Genomic DNA, 20,891 nt, shown 5'->3' with positions numbered 1-20,891 from the left:
AGCTCGGGGTTGGGACAGGCGGACAGAGAGCTCGGGTTTGGGACAGGCGGACAGAGAGTTCGGGTTTGGGACAGGCGGAGAGAGATCTCGGGGTTGGGACAGGCGGACAGAGAGCTCCGGGTTGGGACAGGCGGACAGAGAGCTGAGGTTTGGGCCAAGCGGACAGAGAGCTCGGGTTTGGGACAGGTGGGCAGAGAGCTCGGGGTTGGGACAGGTGGACAGGGAGCTCGGGTTTGGGACAGGCGGACAGAGAGCTCGGGTTTGGGACAGGCAGACAGAGCGCTCAGGTTTGGGACAGGTGGACAGAGAGCTCGGGGTTGGGACAGGTGGACAGGGAGCTCGGGTTTGGGACAGGCGGACAGAGAGCTTGGGTTTGGGACAGGTGGACAGAGAGCTCTGGTTTGGGACAGGTGGACAGAGAGCTCGGGTTTGGGACAGGCGGACAGAGAGCTCGGGTTTGGGACAGGCGGACAGAGAGCTCGGGGTTGGGACAGGCGGACAGAGAGCTCGGGTTTGGGACAGGCGGACAGAGAGCTCGGGTTTGGGACAGGCGGACAGAGAGCTCGGTTTTTGGACAGGCAGACAGAGAGCTCGGGTTTGGGACAGGTGGACAGAGAGCTCTGGTTTGGGACAGGTGGACAGAGAGCTCGGGTTTGGGACAGGCGGACAGAGAGCTCGGGTTTGGGACAGGCGGACAGAGAGCTCGGGGTTGGGACAGGCGGACAGAGAGCTCGGGTTTGGGACAGGCGGACAGAGAGCTCGGGTTTGGGACAGGCGGACAGAGAGCTCGGTTTTTGGACAGGCAGACAGAGAGCTCGGGGTTGGGACAGGCAGACAGAGAGCTCAGGTTTGGGACAGGCAGACATAGAGCTCCGGTTTGGGACAGGTGAACAGAGAGCTCGGGGTTAGGACAGGTGGACTGGGAGCTCGGGGTTGGGACAGGCGGACAGAGAGCTCGGGTTTGGGACAGGCGGACAGAGAGCTCAGGTTTTGGACAGGCAGACAGAGAGCTCGGGGTTGGGACAGGCGGACAGAGAGCTCGGGTTTGGGACAGGTGGACAGAGAGCTCGGGTTTGGGACAGGCAGACACAGAGCTCGGGTTTGGGACAGGCGGACAGAGAGCACGGGTTTGGGACAGGTGGACAGAGAGCTCGGGTTTGGGACAGGCAGATACAGAGCTCGGGTTTGGGACAGGCGGACAGAGAGCTCGGGTTTGGGACAGGTGGACAGAGAGCTCGGGTTTGGGACAGGGGACAGAGAGCTCGGGTTTGGGGCAGGTGAACAGAGAGTTCGGGGTTGGGACAGGCGGACAGAGAGCTTGGGGTTGGGACAGGCGTACAGAGAGCTCGGGGTTGGGACAGGCGGACAGAGAGCTCGGGTTTGGGACAGGCGGACAGAGAGTTCGGGGTTGGGACAGGCGGACAGAGAGCTTGGGGTTGGGACAGGCGGATAGAGAGCTCGGGTTTGGGACAGGCGGACAGAGAGCTCGGGTTTGGGACAGGCGGACAGAGAGCTCGGGTTTGGGACAGGTGGACAGAGAGCTGGGGTTTGGGACAGGCAGACAGAGAGCTCGTGTTTGGGACAGGCCGACACAGAGCTCGGGTTTGGGACAGGCGGACAGAGAGCTCGGGTTTGGGCAGGCAGACATAGAGCTTGGGTTTGGGACAGGCGGACAGAGAGCTCGGGTTTGGGACAGGCAGACACAGAGCTCGGGTTTGGGACAGGCGGACAGAGAGCTCGGGTTTGGGACAGGCAGACACAAAGCTCGGGTTTGGGACAGGCGGACAGAGAGCTCGGGTTTGGGACAGGTGGACAGAGAGCTCGGGTTTGGGACAAGCGGATAGAGAGCTCGGATTTGGGACAGGTGGACAGAGAGCTCGGGTTTGGGACAGGCGGACTGAGAGCTCGGGTTTGGGACAGGCGGACAGAGAGCTCGGGGTTGGGACAGGCGGACAGAGAGCTCGGGTTTGGGACAAGCGGATAGAGAGCTCGGGTTTGGGACAGGCGGACAGAGAGCTCGGGTTTGGGTCAGGCGGACAGAGAGCTCGGGTTTGGCACAGGCGGACAGAGAGCTCGGGTTTGGGACAGGCAGACACAGAGCTCGGGTTTGGGACAGGCGGACAGAGAGCTCGGGTTTGGGACAGGCAGACAGAGAGATCGAGTTTGGGACAGGTGGACAGAGAGCTCGGGTTTGGGACAGGCGGGCAGAGAGCTCGGGGTTGGGACAGGCGGACAGAGAGCTCGGGTTTGGGACCGGCGGACAGAGAGCTCACGTTTGGGACAGGCGGACAGAGAGCTCGGGTTTGGGACAGGCGGGCAGAGAGCTCGGGGTTGGGACAGGCGGACAGAGAGCTCGGGTTTGGGACAGGCGGACAGAGAGCTCGGGTTTGGGACAGGCGGACAGAGAGCTCGGGGTGGGAGAGGCGGACAGAGAGCTCAGGTTTGAGACAGGTGGTCAGAGAGCTCGGGGATGGGACAGGCGGACAGAGAGCTCGGGTTTGGGACAGGCGGACAGAGAGCTCGGGGTTGGGACAGGCGGACAGAGAGCTCGGGTTTGGGACAGGCGGACAGAGAGCTCGGGTATGGGACAGGCGGACAGAGAGCTCGGTTTTTGGACAGGCAGACAGAGAGCTCGGGGTTGGGACAGGCAGACAGAGAGCTCAGGTTTGGGGCAGGCAGACATAGAGCTCCGGTTTGGGACAGGTGAACAGAGAGCTCGGGGTTGGGACAGGTGGACTGGGAGCTCGGGGTTGGGACAGGCGGACAGAGAGCTCGGGTTTGGGACAGGCGGACAGAGAGCTCAGGTTTGGGACAGGCAGACAGAGAGCTCGGGGTTGGGACAGGCGGACAGAGAGCTCGGGTTTGGGACAGGTGGACAGAGAGCTCGGGTTTGGGACAGGCAGACACAGAGCTCGGGTTTGGGACAGGCGGACAGAGAGCTCGGGTTTGGGACAGGTGGACAGAGAGCTCGGGTTTGGGACAGGCAGACACAGAGCTCGGGTTTGGGACAGGCGGACAGAGAGCTCGGGTTTGGGACAGGTGGACAGAGAGCTCGGGTTTGGGACAGGGGACAGAGAGCTCGGGTTTGGGGCAGGTGAACAGAGAGTTCGGGGTTGGGACAGGCGGACAGAGAGCTTGGGGTTGGGACAGGCGTACAGAGAGCTCGGGGTTGGGACAGGCGGACAGGGAGCTCGGGTTTGGGACAGGCGGACAGAGAGTTCGGGGTTGGGACAGGCGGACAGAGAGCTTGGGGTTGGGACAGGCGGACAGAGAGCTCGGGTTTGGGACAGGCGGACAGAGAGCTCGGGTTTGGGACAGGCGGACAGAGAGCTCGGGTTTGGGACAGGTGGACAGAGAGCTCGGGTTTGGGACAGGCAGACAGAGAGCTCGTGTTTGGGACAGGCAGACACAGAGCTCGGGTTTGGGACAGGCGGACAGAGAGCTCGGGTTTGGGCAGGCAGACATAGAGCTTGGGTTTGGGACAGGCGGACAGAGAGCTCGGGTTTGGGACAGGCAGACACAGAGCTCGGGTTTGGGACAGGCGGACAGAGAGCTCGGGTTTGGGACAGGCAGACACAAAGCTCGGGTTTGGGACAGGCGGACAGAGAGCTCGGGTTTGGGACAGGTGGACAGAGAGCTCGGGTTTGGGACAGGGGGACAGAGAGCTCGGGTTTGGGGCAGGTGAACAGAGAGTTCGGGGTTGGGACAGGAGGACAGAGAGCTTGGGGTTGGGACAGGCGTACAGGGAGCTCGGGGTTGGGACAGGCGGACAGAGAGCTCGGGTTTGGGACAGGCGGACAGAGAGCTCAGGTTTGGGACAGGCGGACAGAGAGCTCAGGTTTGGGACAGCTGGACAGAGAGCTCGGGTTTGGGACAGGCGTACAGAGAGCTCGGGGTTGGGACAGGCGGACAGAGAGCTCGGGTTTGGGACAGGCAGACAGAGAGCTCGGGGTTGCGACAGGTGGAGAGAGAGCTCGGGGTTGGGACAGGCGGACAGAGAGCTCGGGGTTGGGACAGGCGGACAGAGAGCTCGGGTTTGGGAAAAGCGGCCAGAGAGCTCGGATTTGGGACAGGCGGACAGGGAGCTCGGGTTTGGGACAGGCGGAGAGAGAGCTCGGGTTTGGGACAGGCAGACAGAGAGCTCGGGTTTGGGACAGGCAGACACAGAGCTCGGGTTTGGGATAGGCGGACAGAGAGCTCGGGGTTGGGACAGGGGGACAGAGAGCTCCGGTTTGGGACAGGCAGACACAGAGCTCGGGTTTGGGACAGGCGGACAGAGAGCTCGGGTTTGGGACAGGCAGACGTAGAGCTTGGGTTTGGGACAGGCGGACAGAGAGCTCGGGTTTGGGACAGTTGGACAGAGAGATCGGGTTTGAGACAGGGGGACAGAAAGCTCGGGTTTGGGACAGGTGAACAGAGAGTTCGGGGTTGGGACAGGTGGACAGAGAGCTCGGGGTTGGGACAGGCGGACAGAGAGCTAGGGTTTGGGACAGGCGGATAGAGAGCTCGGGGTTGGGACAGGCGGACAGAGAGCTCGGGGTTGGGACAGGTGGACAGAGAGCTCGGGTTTGGGACAGGCGGACAGAGAGCTCGGGTTTGGGACAGGCGGACAGAGAGCTCGGGTTTGGGACAGGTGGACAGAGAGCTCGGGTTTGGGACAGGCGGACAGAGAGCTCGGGTTTGGGACAGGCGGACAGAGAGCTCGGGGTTGGGACAGGCGGACAGAGAGCTCGGGGTTGGGACAGGCGGACAGAGAGCTCGGGTTTGGGACAGGCGGACAGAGAGCTCGGGTTTGGGACAGGTGGACAGAGAGCTCGGGCTTGGGACAGGAGGACAGAGAGCTCGGGTTTGGGACAGGCGGACAGAGAGCTCGGGTTTGGGACAGGCGGACAGAGAGCTCGGGTTTGGGACAGGTGGACAGAGAGCTCGGGTTTGGGACAGGCGGACAGAGAGCTTGGGGTTGCGACAGGTGGAGAGAGAGCTCAGGGTTGGGACAGGCGGACAGAGAGCTCGGGTTTCGGACAGGCGGACAGAGAGCTCGGGGTTGGGACAGGCGGACAGAGAGCTCGGGTTTGGGACAGGCGGACAGAGAGTTCGGGTTTGGGACAGGCGGAGAGAGATCTCGGGGTTGGGACAGGCGGACAGAGAGCTCCGGGTTGGGACAGGCGGACAGAGAGCTGAGGTTTGGGCCAAGCGGACAGAGAGCTCGGGTTTGGGACAGGTGGGCAGAGAGCTCGGGGTTGGGACAGGTGGACAGGGAGCTCGGGTTTGGGACAGGCGGACAGAGATCTCGGGTTTGGGACAGGCAGACAGAGCGCTCAGGTTTGGGACAGAAGGACAGAGAGCTCGGGGTTGGGACAGCTGGGCAGGGAGCTCGGGTTTGGGACAGGCGGACAGAGAGCTTGGGTTTGGGACAGGTGGACAGAGAGCTCTGGTTTGGGACAGGTGGACAGAGAGCTCGGGTTTGGGACAGGCGGACAGAGAGCTCGGGTTTGAGACAGGCGGACAGAGAGCTCGGGTTTGGGACAGGCGGACAGAGAGCTCGGGTTTGGAACAGGCGGACAGAGAGCTCGGGGTTGGGACAGGCGGACAGAGAGCTCGGGTTTGGGACAAGCGGATAGAGAGCTCGGATTTGGGACAGGTGGACAGAGAGCTCGGGTTTGGGACAGGCGGACTGAGAGCTCGGGTTTGGGACAGGCGGACAGAGAGCTCGGGGTTGGGACAGGCGGACAGAGAGCTCGGGTTTGGGACAAGCGGATAGAGAGCTCTGGTTTGGGACAGGCGGACAGAGAGCTCGGGTTTGGGTCAGGCGGACAGAGAGCTCGGGTTTGGGACAGGCGGACAGAGAGCTCGGGTTTGGGACAGGCAGACACAGAGCTCGGGTTTGGGACAGGCGGACAGAGAGCTCGGGTTTGGGACAGGCAGACAGAGAGATCGAGTTTGGGACAGGTGGACAGAGAGCTCGGGTTTGGGACAGGCGGGCAGAGAGCTCGGGGTTGGGACAGGCGGACAGAGAGCTCGGGTTTGGGACCGGCGGACAGAGAGCTCGCGTTTGGGACAGGCGGACAGAGAGCTCGGGTTTGGGACAGGCGGGCAGAGAGCTCGGGGTTGGGACAGGCGGACAGAGAGCTCGGGTTTGGGACAGGCGGACAGAGAGCTCGGGTTTGGGACAGGCGGACAGAGAGCTCGGGGTTGGGAGAGGCGGACAGAGAGCTCAGGTTTGAGACAGGCGGACAGAGAGCTCTGGGTTGGGACAGGCGGACAGAGAGCTCGGGTTTGGGACAGGCGGACAGAGAGCTCGGGGTTGGGACAGGCGGACAGAGAGCTCGGGTTTGGGACAGGCGGACAGAGAGCTCGGGTTTGGGACAGGCGGACAGAGAGCTCGGTTTTTGGACAGGCAGACAGAGAGCTCGGGGTTGGGACAGGCAGACAGAGAGCTCAGGTTTGGGACAGGCAGACATAGAGCTCCGGTTTGGGACAGGTGAACAGAGAGCTCGGGGTTGGGACAGGTGGACAGGGAGCTCGGGGTTGGGACAGGCGGACAGAGAGCTCGGGTTTGGGACAGGCGGACAGAGAGCTCAGGTTTGGGACAGGCAGACAGAGAGCTCGGGGTTGGGACAGGCAGACAGAGAGCTCGGGTTTGGGACAGGTGGACAGAGAGCTCGGGTTTGGGACAGGCGGACAGAGAGCTCGGGGTTGGGACAGGTGGACAGAGAGCTCGGGTTTGGGACAGGCGGACAGAGAGCTCGGGGTTGGGACAGGCAGACAGAGAGCTCGGCTTTGGGACAGGCGGACAGAGAGCTCGGGTTTGGGACAGGCGGACAGAGACCTCGGGTTTGGGACAGGCGGACAGAGACCTCGGGTTTGGGACAGGCGGACAGAGAGCTCGGGGTTGGGACAGGCGGACAGAGATCGGGTTTGGGACAGGCGGACAGAGAGCTCGGGTTTGGGACAGGTGGACAGAGAGCTAGGGGTTGGGACAGGTGGACAGAGAGCTCGGGTTTGGGATAGGCGGACAGAGAGCTCGGGGTTGGGACAGGCGGACAGAGAGCTCGGGTTTGGGACAGGCGGACAGAGAGCTCGGGTTTGGGATAGGCGGACAGAGAGCTCGGGGTTGGGATAGGCGGACAGAGAGCTCGGGGTTGGGACAGCGGACAGAGTGCTCGGGTTTGGGACAGGTGGAGAGAGAGCTCGGGTTTGGGACAGGCGGACAGGGTGCTCGGGGTTGGGACAGGCGGACAGAGAGCTCGGGTTTGGGACAGGTTTATTCAAAGGACACTGCTGCTTCACTTGATTTGTCCTGTAGGACTGTAATTTCTTCTAACTGTATCTAATGCTACGTGATCACCATTGATGTTGTATATCTATGACACTGCTGTGGGATGAGAGGGTACAGCAGTAGATTACTAGCATTAGTAAATTACTGTAGCAAATTGCTGGGTTTGGTGATAGTTGCCTGGATTAAATAAATTACTGGTGGTGGTAGTAAATCTCTGGGTTTCGTTACAGATTATTGGTTTATTAGTAGGTTACTGAGTTTGGTGACTAATTACTGCGTTTACTCGTAGAATACTGGATTTACTGGTATTTTTCTGGTGTAGTAGATTACTGGGCATAGCTATAGACCAATAGCTGTGGTAATTGATTACTTTGAGAGTAGATTACTGGCTATAGTAGCTATACAGAGACTACCGTTTAAATTAGTGGATTATTGGCTGCATAATAAGTAACTGGGTTTAGGGCTGTAGTAATAGATTACTCTACTTGGTACAACAGTAGTTTCCAGCTAGATTAGTAGTTTACTGGTTATAATAGTAGATTACTAGGTTAAAATGTTGACAGAGGGCTGTATTATAAGTTACTGGGTTTAAAACCAGAACATGCATTTATATAGTGTTTTTACATCCTCAATATATCCAAACGTGCTTTACAGCCAATTAATTACTTTTGAAGTGCAGTCACTGTTGTTACGTAGGAAAATGAGGCATCAATTTGCGCACAGCAAGGTCCCAACAAACAGCAATGAAATGAATAACCAATGGTTGAGTCAGAAATGTTGGTCATGACACCAGACGATTATTGCCATGGGATCTTTAATGTTCACCCGAACAGGCAGTGTGCAGGCAGTTTAATGTCTCACCTGAAAAACAGCTGCTCCGACAGTGCAGCTCTCCCTCACTACTCCAGTGCAGCTCTCCCTCACTACTCCAGTGCAGCTCTCCCTCACTACTCCAGTGCAGCTCTCCCTCACTACTCCAGTGCAGCTCTCCCTCACTACTCCAGTGCAGCTCTCCCTCACTACTCATCTGAAATGACAGCCTAGATTATGTGCTCAAGTTCTGGGGTGGGACTGTAACCTATGACCTTCTGATTCAGGCAAGAAACCACCATTGAACCAAGCTGTAGTAGGATAATACTGGGTTTAGTGGTAGATTAATAGCTGTTCTGGGTTTAATAATAGGTTACTGGGTTCGTTAACAGTTTGTTGGTTCAATCACTTACTTGCTGTGATGTAGGTCACTGGTTTAGTAGGTTATTTATTTCAGTAGTGCATTATCTCTTTTTCCCCCAGTTCGCACTGACACTCTACCCCAACCCTCCCCCAGTTCAAGCTGCCACTCCAGGACTTGAGGACCCAACCTCGGCTGACACGTCAGTGCAGTGCTGAGAGAGTGCTGCACTGTCGGAGGCGCTGTCTTGTAGATGAGACATTAGACCAAGGCCACATCTGTCTCCTCAGGTGGATGTAAAAAATCCCTTGGCATTTTTCAAAGAAGAGAAGGGAATCTATTGGCCAGTGTCCCCTCTCAGCCAACATATCTTGTCATTTAGCTCTTTTGCTGTTTGTGGATCCTTGCAGTGTGCAAATTGGCTGCTGGGTTTGCCTACATAATAGTGACTGTACTTGCACTATTTTAGCTAATGGCCCGTATTTTCCGATCCCTACAGGTGTGTACGAGCTGTGTACACACCCGTAGGGACCTCGCAAGTGCCGGTTTCAGGAATGCGAAGCGCATGTGCTGTAAACCAGCATTTCCGATGATCCTCTTGACAGATCGGACGACTGCCCTGGAGAAGGGCCTCTGCAGGTGGAGAGTTCCGCTTTCTGCAGAACCTCCGCCCGCTGAAATCCCTTTAAAAATCTTACGCCTGGTAAATGCAGTAATTAGTAAATAAAGTAATTAAGATCAGTAGAGAAAAAGTACTTGAGAAACTAATGGGATTAAAAGCAGACACATCCCCCTGGACCTGATGATCTACGTGCTAGGGTTATAAAAGTGGTGGCTGCAGAGATAGTGGATACATTGATTGTGATCTTCTAAAATTCCCTAGCTTCTAGAACAGTCCCAGCAGATTGGAATGTAGAAAATGTAACCCCGCGATTCAAGAAAGGAGGGAGAGAGAAAACAGGGAAATACAGGCCAGTTAGCCTGACATCAGTCGTTGGGAAAATGCTGGAACCCATTATTAAGGAAGTGGTAACAGGGCACTTAGAGAACCATACTATGATTAGGCAGAGTCAACATGGTTTTATGAAAGGGAAATCGTGTTTAACAAATTCATTAGAGTTTCTTGAGAATGTAACTAGCAGGGTAAATAAAGGGGAACCAGTGGAAATAGTATTTTAAATTTTTCAAAAGGCATTCGATAAGGTGCCACATAAAAGGTTGCTGCGCAAGATAAGGGCTCATGAGGTTGGGGGTAATATATTAGTATGGATAGAGGATTGGTTAACAGACAGAAAACAGAGAGTAGGGACAAGCGGGTCATTTTCCGGTTGGCAGATTGTAACTAGTGGGGTGCCGCAAGGCTCAGTGCTTGGGCCTCAGCGATTTGCAATCTATATTAATGACTTAGATGAAGGGACTGAGTGCAGTGTATCTAAGTTTGCTAATGATACAAAGCTAGGTGGGAAAGTAAGCTGTGAGCCAGAAAAAAGATATAGACAGGTTAAGTGAGTGGGCAGTAAGGTGGCAGATAGAAAATAATGTGAGGAAATGTGAGGTTATTCGCTTTGGTAGGAAGAATAGAAAAATAGAATATTTTGTAAATGGTGAGAAACTATTAAATGTTGGTGTTCAGAGAGATTTAGGTGTCCTTGTACAGGAAACACACAGAGTTAGCGTGCAGGTAGAGCAAGCAATTAGAAAGGCAAATGACAGGGGGTTGGAGTACAAGAGGAAGTCTTACTACAATTGTACAGGGCTTTGGTGAGACCACAGCTGGAGTACTGTGCACAGTTTTGGTCTCCTTATCTGAGAAAGGGCATACATGCCTTAGAGGCAGTACAACAAAGGTTTATAAGAACATAAGAAATAGGAGCAGGATTAGGCCATTCAGCCCTTCGAGCCTGCTTCGCCATTCAATGAGATCATGGCTGATCTTCTGCCTCAACTCCATTCACCAGCCCTATCGCCATATCCCTTGATGCCCTTACTAGTCAGAAATCTATCGACTTCTGTTTTGAATATACCCAATGACTGAGCCTCCACAGCCCTCTGGCGTAGAGAATTCCAAAGATTCACCACCCTCTGTGTGAAGACATTTCTTCTCATTTCAGTCCTGAATGGCCTACCCTTTATCTTGAGGCTGTGGCCCCTGGTTCTAGACTCCCCAGCCAAGGGAAACATTCTCCCAGCATCCACCCTATCAAGCCCTGTAATAATTTTGTATGCTTCAATAAGATCCCCTCTCATTCTTCTGAATTTAAGAGAATACAAGCCTAGTTTACTCTATCTCTTCTCATACGACAGTCCCGCCATCCCAGGAATTAATCTCGTGAATGTTCATTGTACTCCCTCTATGGCAAGTATATCCTTCCTTAGGTAAAGAGACCAAAATTGTACACAGTACTCCAGGTGTGGTCTCACCAAGGCCCTATATAATTGGCGTAAGACTTCTTTACTCCTGTACTCAAATCCTCTTGTAATGAAGGCCAGCATACCATTTGCCTTCCTAATGGCTTGCTGCACCTGCACATTCACTTTCAGTGACTCATGTACAAGGACACCCAGGTCCCTTTGAGCATCTGCATTCCCCAATCTTTCACCATTTAGGAAATACTCTGCCTTTCTGTTTTTTCTACCAAAGTGGATAACCATGTTCTCGCCCACTCACTGAGCATGTCGAGATTCCCTTGAAGCCTCTTCACATCCTCTTCACAACTGACACTGCCACCTAGCTTTGTATCATCAGCAAATTTGGAAATGTTACATTTAGTCCCCTCATCCAAATCATTGATATACTGTAGATTGTGAATAGCTAGGGCCCAAGCACTGATCCTTGTGGTACCCCACTAGTCACAGCCTGCCATCCTGAAAAAGACCCGTTTATCCCTACTCTTTGTTTTCTGTCTGTTAACCAATTCTCAATCCATGCTAGTATATTACCCCCAATTCCATGTGCCCTAATTTTGTTCACCAACCTCTTATGTGGGACCTTATCGAAGGCCTTCTGAAAATCCAAATACACCACATCTACCGGTTCCCCTTTGTCTACTCCACTAGTTACATCCTCAAAGAACTCCAATAGGTTTGTTAAACAGGATTTCCCTTTCATAAATCCATATTGACACTGCCCAATCTTACTATTAGTTTCTAAGTGCCCAGTTATTGCATCCAATTATTATAATAGATTCCAGCATTTTCCCAACTACTGATGTGAGGCTAACAGGTCTGTAGTTCCCCATTTTCTCTCTCCCTCCTTTCTTAAATAGCGGGGTTACATTTGCTATCCTCCAATCTGCAGGAACCATTCCAGAATCTATAGAATTTTGGAAGATGACAACCAATGCGTCCTCTATCCCAATGGCCACCTCTTTCAAAACCCTAGGATGTAGGTCATCCGGTCCTTGGGATTTATCAACTTTTTGTCCCATTAATTTTGCTAGTACTGTTTTTTTACTAATAATAATTTCTTTAAGTTCCTCATTCTTGCCACACCCTTGGTTTTCTCGTATTTCTGGGAGGTTTTTTGTGTCTTCCTCCATGAAGACAGAAACAAAGTATTTATTTAATTTCTCTGCCATTTCCTCATTCCTCATTATAATTTCTCCCGTTTCTGACTGTAAAGGACCTACATTTACCTTCACCAGTCTTTTCCTTTTCACATACCTATAGAAGCTTTTATAATCCGTTTTTATATTTTTCACTAGTTTGTGCTCATATTCCATTTTCCCTTTCTTTATCAATTTCTTGGTCCCCCTTTGCTGATTTCTAAAAAGATCCCAATCCTAAGGCTGACCACTTTTTCTGGCAACTTTATAAGCTTCCTCCTTTGACTTAATACTAGCTTTAATTTCTTTTGTTAGCCATGGTTGGATCACTTTTTCTTATATATGCTTGTTGCAAATTATGCATTATTTCCTTGAATGTTAGCCATTGTATGTCCACCTTCATACCTTTTAGTGTAGTCTCCCAATCTACCATGGCCAACTTGTCCCTCATACCCTTGTAGTTTCCTCTGTTTAGATTGAAGACCTTAGTTTCAGATTGGACCACATCACTCTCAAACTTAATGTAAAATTCAATCATATTAGTCACTAGTCTGATCCCTGGGATGAGAGGGTTGTACTATGAGGAGAGATTGAATAGATTGGGCCTATACTCTCTGGAGTTCAGAAGAATGAGAAGCAATCTCTTTGAAAGATATAAGATTCTGAGGGGGTTGAAAGACTAGATGCTGAGAGGTTGTTTCCCCTGGCTGGAGAGTCTAGAACTAGGGGGCATAATCTCAGGATAAGGGGTTGCCATTTAAGATTGAGATGAGGAGGAACTTCTTCACTCAGAGGGTTGTGAATCTTTGGAATTCTCTACCCCACAGGGCTATGGATGTTGAGTCGTTGAGTATATTCAAGGCCGAGATAGATAGATTTTTGGACTCTGGGGCAATCAAGGGATATGGGGATCGGGCGGGAAAGTGGCGTTGAGGTCGAAGATCAGCCATGATCTTATTGTATGGCGGAGCAGACTCGAGGGGCCGTATGGCCTACTCCTGCTCCTAATTCTTATGCTCTTATGAAAGGCAATTCATTGGCTGTGTTGCGCATTGGTAGCCCCAAGGATATGAAGGATAAATATAAATGCACACCATTATCAATGCTATGCTCCATTTATTAACCAAATGAGTTATGTGCAAAAAGTGATCATACATTTAAATGACTTAATACATGACTCTTCCCATGGCAATGCGATTTCAGTGTCTGACTTCCCATTTGTGTCGCTTGTTTTTGCAATGGTAATGTGCATTGGAAAAGTTAATAGTGAGAAGAGTTTGTCCCATGGAGACAGAACAAACAGAGGCTGGCTGTTATTTTCACTCGATCCAAAACCACATCATGCCAGTAGCCAAAAGTAACAGCGACAGATGTGCAATAATTACTCAAAGTAATGGTGTGAGATTTGGAGGTCGAATTTTAGAGCCGGTGCCACTGGCCATGTGTACTCAGGAACTTGACCCTTTGATTTATAGTGAGTATTCCATTATGCATTGATAAATAAGGTCAACAGGCAACTTTAACAATTCCTCTCTGAAGTCTTAGCTTAGATTTTCAGTGTGCCGTGAGGTGGGCTTTTAGGCGTGCGAGGGGCTAAAATCCCGAATTCAGGGGTCCCGACACCATCCCGCCCAAAACCCGCCTCCACGTAAGTTTCAAAGGAGGCGGGTACCCGCCCCGCACTGGGACCCACCGACCCGAGGCAGGAAGGGATTAGTGCCAATTAACTGCCTGTTAACAGGTAGTTAACAGGCAGTTTTTAGCCTAATCCCTATTTTGAGGTGTGTCGTGTGGGATTCCCGATGGCTCCAAACCACGCCAGGTTAGAGCAGACGGGCCGTCGGGTTGAAGGACTTGGAGGGGTCGAGATGTCGGTGTTCAGGTGAGTGATGGGTGCATGAGTGCAAAGGTAAGTGTGTTTGGTGTGTCTAAAGTGTGTAAAGAAGTTTAAATTACCTGTACTTACCTTTTTAGCCTTCCTTCCTCCAGGCGTCGGGAGTCCATCACTCGGCCGGTACTGAAAGCAGAATGGCCGCGAGCTGTCAAAAGTGACAGCCTGCAGCTTTCAGTGCCGGTGACAGTTCTAACTGAGTCTGCATAGAAGGACTCAGGTTAGAAGTCAGACTGTCAGTGTTTGACAGCTTCAAACAGCTGTGAAACATTGATATTTCATCTGCAACACCTCTTGACAGATGAAATTTCAGTCTGTGACGTCACCTGTTGCCGGGTGGCCCTTAATTGGCCTGCTGAGCCCGCTGGGCGGGCTCAACAAGGTCAATCAAGGGAAAATCGCGTCGATTGGCCGGACGCCGATGGAGGCAGGACTAAAACCTGAAAATTGTAGTCCCGCCTCCTTCCCGACTGCTGAATGAAAATCCAGCCCTTAGAGTTTCAGGAAGTAGAAGAGTCGTAGAATGTAGGGAAATTAATTTGCTGCATATTGAGGGCTCCCCTAATAGTTTAACAAGCTTACTGAGTACATAAGTTGGTCATCCACAGTAAAAGGATTGCGAGATCGATCCTCACTCTGCTGAATTAGCTGATCTCTGCCCAGGTACTGGTACGGATGCTTATGTGTGCTTCAGTGCTCACTGAGTTGAAGCATCAGGCAGGCACTCATTCCTGATTGCCTGCTGGAAGTCATTGTCTGATGATCCCTGCTGGAAATGATTGCTGTCCAATGGTCCCTGCTGGAAATGATTGCTGTCCAATGGTCCCTGCTGGAAATGATTTCTGCCCAATGATCCCTGCTGGAAATGATTGCTGTCCAATGGTCCCTGCTGGAAATGATTGCTGTCCAATGGTCCCTGCTGGAAATGATTGCTGTCCAATGGTCCCTGCTGGAAATGATTGCTGTCCAATGGTCCTTGCTGGAAATGATTGCTGCCCAATGGTCCCTGCTGGAAATGATTGCTGTCCAATGGTCCCTGCTGGAAATGATTGCTGTCCAATGGTCCCTGCTGGAAATTATTGCTGTCCAATGGTCCCTGCTGGAAATGATTACTGTCCAATGGTCCCTGCTGGAAATGATTGCTGTGCAATGGTCCCTGCTGGAAATGATTGCTGTCCAATGGTCCCTGCTGGAAACGATTGCCGTCCGATGGTCCCTGCTGGAAATGATTGCTGTTCAATGGTCCCTGCTGGAAATGATTGCTGTCCAATGGTCCCTGCTGGAAATGACTACTGTCCAATGGTCCCTGCTGGAAATGATTGCTGTCCAATGGTCCCTGCTGGAAATGATTACTGTCCAATGGTCCCTGCTGGAAATGATTGCTGTCCAATGGTCCCTGCTGGAAATGATTGCCGGCCAATGGCCCCTGCTGGAAAGCGAATGTGTGAATGTCAGATGAAGTTGTGATTGAGCTTGGCTGTCGAATTGTCTGCTGACATTGACGAAGCTCCCCTATGAAGAACGGTTGTTTGAGCAAAATCACAGAGGAAGCCAACCCTTGTGAAACAGTATCTCAGCATGGATTCAACACTTTCAATAGGAGAGGGAAATACATGGATGAGAGAAAATAAACATGCAATGAGTAGAAAAATAACAGGAAGTAAACATTGACCAACATCTGTGTAACATTTCCTGCATGAGTGTTAGAACATAAATATCCAGGATAAGGTCGTTTGTCCATCAAAGCTCACATTCCCGTACCCTAACTGTCCAATCAAAGCTCACCCTCCAGAACCCTAACCCTCCAATCAAAGCTCACCCTCCCGTACCCTAACCCTCCAATCAAAGCTCACCCTCCAGTACCCTAACCCTCCAATCAAAGCTCATCCTCCAGTACCCTAACCCTCCAATCAAAGCTCACCCTCCCGTACCCTAACCCTCCAATCAAAGCTCACCCTCCAGTACCCTAACCCTGCAATCAAAGCTCACCCTCCAATACCCTAACCCTCCAATCAAAGCTCACCCTCCAGAACCCTAACCCTCCAATCAAAGCTCACCCTCCCGTACCCTAACCCTCCAATCAAAGCTCACCCTCCAGTACCCTAACCCTCCAATCAAAGCTCACCCTCCCGTACCCTAACCCTCCAATCAAAGCTCACCCACCAGTACCCTAACCCTCCAATCAAAGCTCACCCTCCAGTACGCTAACCCTCCAATCAAAGCTCACCCACCAGTACCCTAACCCTCCAATCAAAGCTCACCCTCCAGTACCCTAACCCTCCAATCAAAGCTCACCCTCCCGTACCCTAACCCTCCAATCAAAGCTCACCCTCCCATACCCTAACTCTCCAATCAAAGCTCACCCTCCAGTACCCTAACTCTCCAATCAAAGCTCACCCTCTGGTACCCTAACCCTCCAATCAAAGCTCACCCTCCAGTACCCTAACTCTCCAATCAAAGCTCACCCTCCAGTACCCTAACCCTCCAATCAAAGCTCACCCTCCAGAACCCTAACTCTCCAATCAAAGCTCACCCTCCAGTACCCTAACCCTCCAATCAAAGCTCACCCTCCCGTACCCTAACCCTCCAATCAAAGCTCACCCTCCAGAACCCTAACTCTCCGATCAAAGCTCACCCTCTCGTACCCTAACCCTCCAATCAAAGCTCACCCTCCCGTACCCTAACCCTCCAATTAAAGCTCACCCTCCAGAACCCTAACCCTCCAATCAAAGCTCACCCTCCCGTACCCTAACCCTCCAATCAAAGCTCACCCTCCAGAACCCTAACCCTCCAATCAAAGCTCACCCTCCCGTACCCTAACCCTCCAATTAAAGCTCACCCTCCAGGACCCTAACCCTCCAATCAAAGCTCACCCTCCAGAACCCTAACTCTCCAACCAAAGCTCACCCTCCAGTACCCTAACCCTCCAATCAAAGCTCACCCTCCCGTACCCTAATCCTCCAATCAAAGCTCACCCTCCAGAACCCTAACTCTCCAATCAAAGCTCACCCTCCCGTACCCTAACCCTCCAATCAAAGCTCACCCTCCCGTACCCTAACCCTCCAATCAAAGCTCACCCTCCAGTACCCTAACCCTCCAATCAAAGCTCACCCTCCAGAACCCTAACATTCCAATCAAAGCTCACCCTCTAGAACCCTAACTCTCCAATCAAAGCTCACCCTCCAGAACCCTAACCCTCCGATCAAAGCTCACCCTCCAGTACCCTAACCCTCCAATCAAAGCTCACCCTCCAGTACCCTAACCCTCCAATCAAAGCTCACCCTCCAGAACCCTAACTCTCCAATCAAAGCTCACCCTCCAGAACCCTAACCCTCCGATCAAAGCTCACCCTCCCGTACCCTAACCCTCCAATCAAAGCTCACCCTCCAGTACCCTAACTCTCCAATCAAAGCTCACCCTCCAGAGCCCAACTCTCCAATCAAAGCTCACCCTCCAGTACCCTAACCCTCCGATCAAAGCTCACCCTCCCGTACCCTAACCCTCCAATCAAAGCTCACCCTCCCGTACCCTAACCCTCCAATCAAAGCTCACCCTCCCGTACCCTAACCCTCCAATCAAAGCTCACCCTCCAGTACCCTAACTCTCCAATCAAAGCTCACCCTCCCGTAGCCTAACCCTGCAATCAAAGCTCACCCTCCAGAATCCTAACTGTCCAATCAATACTCACCCTCCCGTACCCTAACCCTCCAATCAAAGCTCACCCTCCAGTACCCTAACTCTCCAATCAAAGCTCACCCTCCCGTACCCTAACCCTCCAATCAAAGCTCACCCTCCAGTACCCTAACTCTCCAATCAAAGCTCACCCTCCAGTACCCTAACCCTCCAATCAAAGCTCACCCTCCAGTACCCTAACTCTCCAATCAAAGCTCACCCTCCAGTACCCTAACCCTCCAGTCAAAGCTCACATTCCTGTACCCTAACCCTCCAATCAAAGCTCACCCTCCAGTACCCTAACCCTCCAATCAAAGCTCACCCTCCAGTACCCTAACTCTCCAATCAAAGCTCACCCTCCAGTACCCTAACCCTCCAATCAAAGCTCACCCTCCTGTACCCTAAGTCTCCAATCAAAGCTCACCCGTGAGTTACCCTAACTCTCCAATCAAAGCTCACCCTCCCATACCATAACTCTCAACAACAACAACAACTTGTATTTATATAGCGCCTTTAACGTAGTAAAACGTCCCAAGGCGCTGCACAGGAGTATTTTAAGACAAAAAATTTGACACCGATCCACATAAGGATAAATTAGGGCAGGTGACCAAAAGCTTGATCAAAGAGGTGGGTTTTAAGAAGCGTCTTAAAGGAGGAAAGAGAAGTAGAGAGGCGAAGAGGTTTTGGCAGGGAATTGCAGAGCTTAGGGCCTAGGCAACAGAAGGCACGGCCAGCAATGGTTGAGCGATTATAATCAGTGATGCTCAAGAGGGCAGATTTAGAGGAGCGAAGATGCCTGCGGGGGGCGGGGGGTGGGGTTGTGGGGCTAGGGGAGATTACAGAGATAGGAAGGGGCAAGGCCATGGAGGGATTTGAAAACAAGGATGAGATTTTTGAAATCGAGGCATTGCTTAACCGGGAGCCAATGTAGGTCAGCGAGCACAGGGGTAATGGATGACCGGGACTTGGTGCGAGTTAGGACACGGGCAGTCGAGCTTTGGATGACCTCAAATTTATGTAGGGTGGAATGTGGGAGACCAGCCAGGAGTGCGTTGGAATAGTCAAGTCTAGAGGTAACAAAGGCATGGATGAGGGTTTCAGCAGCGGATGAGCTGAGACAAGGGTGGAGACGGGCGATATTATGGAGGTGGAAATAGGCGGTCTTTGTTGCGCTGCGGATATGTGGTCGGAAGCTCATTTCAGGGTAAAATATGACACCAAGGTTGCGGACAGTATGGTTCAGCCTCAGACAGATGTTAGGGAGAGGGATGGAGTCAGTGGCTAGAGAACGGAGTTTGTGGCGGGGACCGAAAACAATGGCTTCGGACTTCCCAATATTTAATTGGAGAACATTTTTGCTCATCCAGAACTGTATGTCGGACAAGCAGTCTGGCAATTTAGAGACCGTGGAGGGGTCGAGAGAAGAGGTAGTGAGGTAGAGCTGGGTGTCGTCAGCGAACATGTGGAAACTGATGCTGTGTTTTCGGATGATGTCGCCAAGGGGCAACATGTAGATGAGAAATAGGAGGGGCCAAGGATAGATCCTTGGGGGGCACCAGAGGTAACGATGCGGGAGCGGGATAAGAAGCCGTTGCAGGTGATTCTCTGGTTACGATTAGATAGATAAGAATGGAACCAGACGAGTGCAGTCCCACCCAGCTGGACAATGGTGGAGAGGCGTTGGAGGAGGATGAAGTGGTCAACCATGTCAAAGGTTGCAGACAAGTCAAGAAGGACGAGGAGGGATAGTTTACCTTTGTCACAGTCACAAAGGATGCCATTTATGACTTTGATGAGAGCCGTTTCGCTACTGTGGCAAGGGCGGAAACCTCTCCTTTCAAAGCTCACCCTCCAGTACCCTAATTCTCACCTTCTAATATCCAAAATCTGCCATTGAAGCTCTTTCCTCCATTAACGTATCTCTCCTATTAAGGCTCATCTATGCAGTACCCGAACTCTATCAGTGAACTGATCCCTCTACTATCCTAACTCTCCTTTAGTCCCTTAACTCATCCATTAAATCACAATGTTCTAGTACCCTGCTCTTTCATCATCCCTCCCTGGCAGTTTTTTTCCGACTGTTTGAGTAAAGAGGGTTTTCTTAATATCTGTTTTAAGACCATTGCTCACAAATAGAAGAACGGTCTTAAAACAGATATTAATATTAATGTAAACAACCCAAGCCTCCTTGTCTGGCATATTTTGGTAAAATATTGTGAATATCTTATTCATCTAATATTTTTATACCTTAATATCTTTAGTTCAGTATTTCTGAAGTCAAGTAATTTAATAAAATTCAGGCATAACTTGTTGAGAACTGATAATGAGATCCTGTGGTAACTTGTGTGATATATTTGTTATCCATTTTTGCACACAACTATCTTCATTTTACATCTCAGCTGTCAAGAACCAGGCTACAGGCCACTACATTCTGAATGGCAAAGGAGACAAAGCCAAGACAAAGGTTTTTATTGAACTGGGCATAGAGTGGGCATACACCTTGGAGGATGATATAGAAACTCTTCATACAGATGGCCCTTTGCATGATGCTGTTGTGGTCCTGGTGAGTGATTCTTCTCGCACCTTATTTAGCGCTAGTACAAGAATTTTGACAAGGCTAATAACTTCAGATCTTTGGACATTTTCCTGCCCCGAGATCTCCAGATAAATAGAAATGAAACTTGTGAGATAGGCAGCACGGTGGCATAGTGGTTAGCACTGTTGCCTCACAGCGCCAGGGACCCGGGTTCGAATCCGGCCTCGGGCGACTGTCTGTGTGGAGTTTGCACATTCTCCCCGTGTTTGCGTGGGTTTCCTCCGGGTGCTCCGGTTTCCTCCCACAGTCCAAAGATGTGCGGGTTAGGTTGATTGGCTATGATAAAAAATTGACCCTTAGTGTTAGGGGGATTAAATACGTGGGGTTACGGGGATAGGGGTGGGATATGTGTTGGTGTAGGGGTTACGGGGATCGGGTGGGATATGTGTCGGTGCAGGCTCGATGGGCCGAAATGGCCTCTATCTGCACTGTGGGGTTTCTGTGTGATTCTGTGAATCGGATAAAGTCACTGGTCCCCAGCTCCTAGCAGGAAGCTGCACAGGAAGAGTGTAGTTTGGGAAATTGCCATTGCAGCATCATAATCCTTTCTTTGACCCACATTATCTTCAATAAAAACAACTTGTATTTGTATGGTAACCAATAACCTCTATCAATCCCTTCAAGATTTTGAACAGCTCTATTAAATCTCCCCTTAGCCATTTCTGCACAAAGGAGAAAAACTCCAGTTTCCCTAATGTTTCCATGTAACCATTCTAGTAAATCTCCTCTGCAACCTC

At 51.7% G+C, this 20,891-nt stretch overlaps 1 protein-coding gene across 1 annotated transcript in view; it reads left to right on the top strand.

Annotated features, from left to right (window-relative positions):
• The window catches only part of LOC147124146 (A disintegrin and metalloproteinase with thrombospondin motifs 3-like), a 235,769-nt gene that overhangs the window by 163,518 nt on the left and 51,360 nt on the right, over nt 1-20,891 (top strand). The window contains exon 14 of the mRNA XM_086002840.1: nt 19,958-20,121. Coding sequence (XP_085858966.1) covers nt 19,958-20,121 — 164 coding nt within the window. The remainder of the gene's footprint in view (nt 1-19,957; nt 20,122-20,891) is intronic.

This window comes from Somniosus microcephalus, chromosome 1 (genome assembly GCF_052327205.1).
Source record: "Somniosus microcephalus isolate GS21.2 chromosome 1, FLI_Smic_1.0, whole genome shotgun sequence".
NCBI classification, from domain to species: domain Eukaryota; kingdom Metazoa; phylum Chordata; class Chondrichthyes; order Squaliformes; family Somniosidae; genus Somniosus; species Somniosus microcephalus.
Note: the sequence above shows the minus strand (reverse complement) of the source record. Positions and strands in the feature narration are given on the sequence as shown.